The 1,554-nt window shown below is 41.9% G+C and overlaps 1 protein-coding gene across 2 annotated transcripts in view; it reads left to right on the forward strand.

Moving 5' to 3' along the window:
- Window positions 1–156: 156 nt before the first annotated feature.
- The window catches only part of LOC109545324, a 4,041-nt gene continuing 2,643 nt past the window's right edge, over window positions 157–1,554 (forward strand). The window contains exons 1-6 of one of the 2 annotated variants that reach the window (XM_019915947.2): window positions 157–409; window positions 526–668; window positions 718–891; window positions 943–1,013; window positions 1,079–1,234; window positions 1,293–1,421. In XM_019915947.2, coding sequence (XP_019771506.1) covers window positions 284–409; window positions 526–668; window positions 718–891; window positions 943–1,013; window positions 1,079–1,234; window positions 1,293–1,421 — 799 coding nt within the window. In that variant the 5' untranslated portion in view covers window positions 157–283. The remainder of the gene's footprint in view (window positions 410–525; window positions 669–717; window positions 892–942; window positions 1,014–1,078; window positions 1,235–1,292; window positions 1,422–1,554) is intronic. The other variant, XM_019915948.2, reaches the window with a different exon arrangement.

The following is a 1,554-nucleotide window of genomic DNA, read 5'->3' on the forward strand; positions in this document are numbered from 1 at the left end:
GAGGTCCTCTACACGCCCCTGCTCTCTGTCCATAAGGTTGTGAATCCCTCTGTATATTATCGCATGTTTTGATTCTGCTAGTTTTGTATTGTATAAATCGTGAATTAAATAATGGTTTGCAGTCAATTTTTTTTTAACTGAAAAAACGCATTGGTGTATACCGGGGTAAATCGATAAAAGTTTAACTTTGCAGGTAAAAAACACATTGACACCATAATGCCAACTTCAAACCGAACAAAGGCGACAGCAATATTATTTAAAAAATCGAATGACTAAAAAATAGATGTATGAAGACACAATATTGCCAGTAAGAAACAAGCTTCGCATTCAGAGCGAATCGCAAATTCGCATTTATTTTGTGCAAGAAGAAACGACTAGATCCTTGACGGTCTTGAAATGGCTGGAATTGGTACGTTATTAAGATGCTTTAGTCGAAAAAAGTCACAAAAAAAGTAAACCTTGATAAAAACTGAACACAAGGATTAAATAAACTATAAGCTAAAATAAAAGACTTAATAATTGCAGGCCACGTGTTTGCTGAGCTTATGCTTTACGATTGCGGCCATAAATGCGACTTTAGGCGCTATCAATGGGGCAACACTAATCCTCTCCACCTCCTTTAGCACCATTCTTGTAATGGCGGAAGTTACTTACCAGTATTTCAAACGGTAAAGCCCCCATCCTACCTGCAAGGTTCCCTAATTGTTCCCATTCCAGGGCTTTGCCTTTAACGCTGCAAGTGTTGGCAGCAGGAGTAAACTTGGCGCTATTCACCGGAGTCACCTTCTACATCTACAAAATGCACTCCCCTCACGAATTGATACAAGTCCTGCTGGTGCTAGACGGAATTATCGCCATAGTGTTTTTAGTGGATGTAACCAGCAAAATCATGTAAGTATGCGGCTTGCAGGAGTTTGTCAATTGCATTATGAACTGTTCCAGAATTTCCACCTACCTCTTCCAAACAACCCGAGTAAAATCGGTGGCGGATGTCGGTGTAAGCGCTTTTGTTAGTAAGAACTGCCTTTGGTGCATTTAAACGTTGGCTTGAAAATCAATCAAACAAGCGCTGTTCCAGCCCCGCCTTCGTATGGCCGCCCCAAACCGCCAAGATCCGTCCAAACCACCACGCCCATCACGTATGGGGGCACATTTCCGATTGGGAAAAACCAACCGCCCTTCCTGCCACAAGAACGCAGCTTTTCACCGGAAGATTACTCACCATCGGAGCGAAGTACGTAAAAATCTGGATTCTCGACATCAAGCCCTATCAAAGTGTAAACTGCATCCAGGCCATCGCCATAAATCAGCTCAGACTGCTCATTTTGGAGACTGCAGATCAGTAGCGGAAGCCGCTAGCGCAGAGCGATCGATCAAGAAACCGCAAATGGTGCAACTGTTTGCAAGGCAGGAGAACAAAGGTGATAATAGATAAGTTCTACATTGTTGAGGCGGATTCATTTTTTACAAACTTCTTTTTGGGTATTTCGCCTCAAAAATTTTTGTCTTTTAAAAAGACAGAACTTCCTCACGTCTTTTATTACAGATTGATAA

Source organism: Dendroctonus ponderosae, unplaced genomic scaffold (assembly GCF_020466585.1).
Source record: "Dendroctonus ponderosae isolate FM_Combo_2020 unplaced genomic scaffold, Dpon_F_20191213v2 Dpon_F_20191213_2, whole genome shotgun sequence".
Classification (NCBI taxonomy): Eukaryota; Metazoa; Arthropoda; class Insecta; order Coleoptera; family Curculionidae; genus Dendroctonus; species Dendroctonus ponderosae.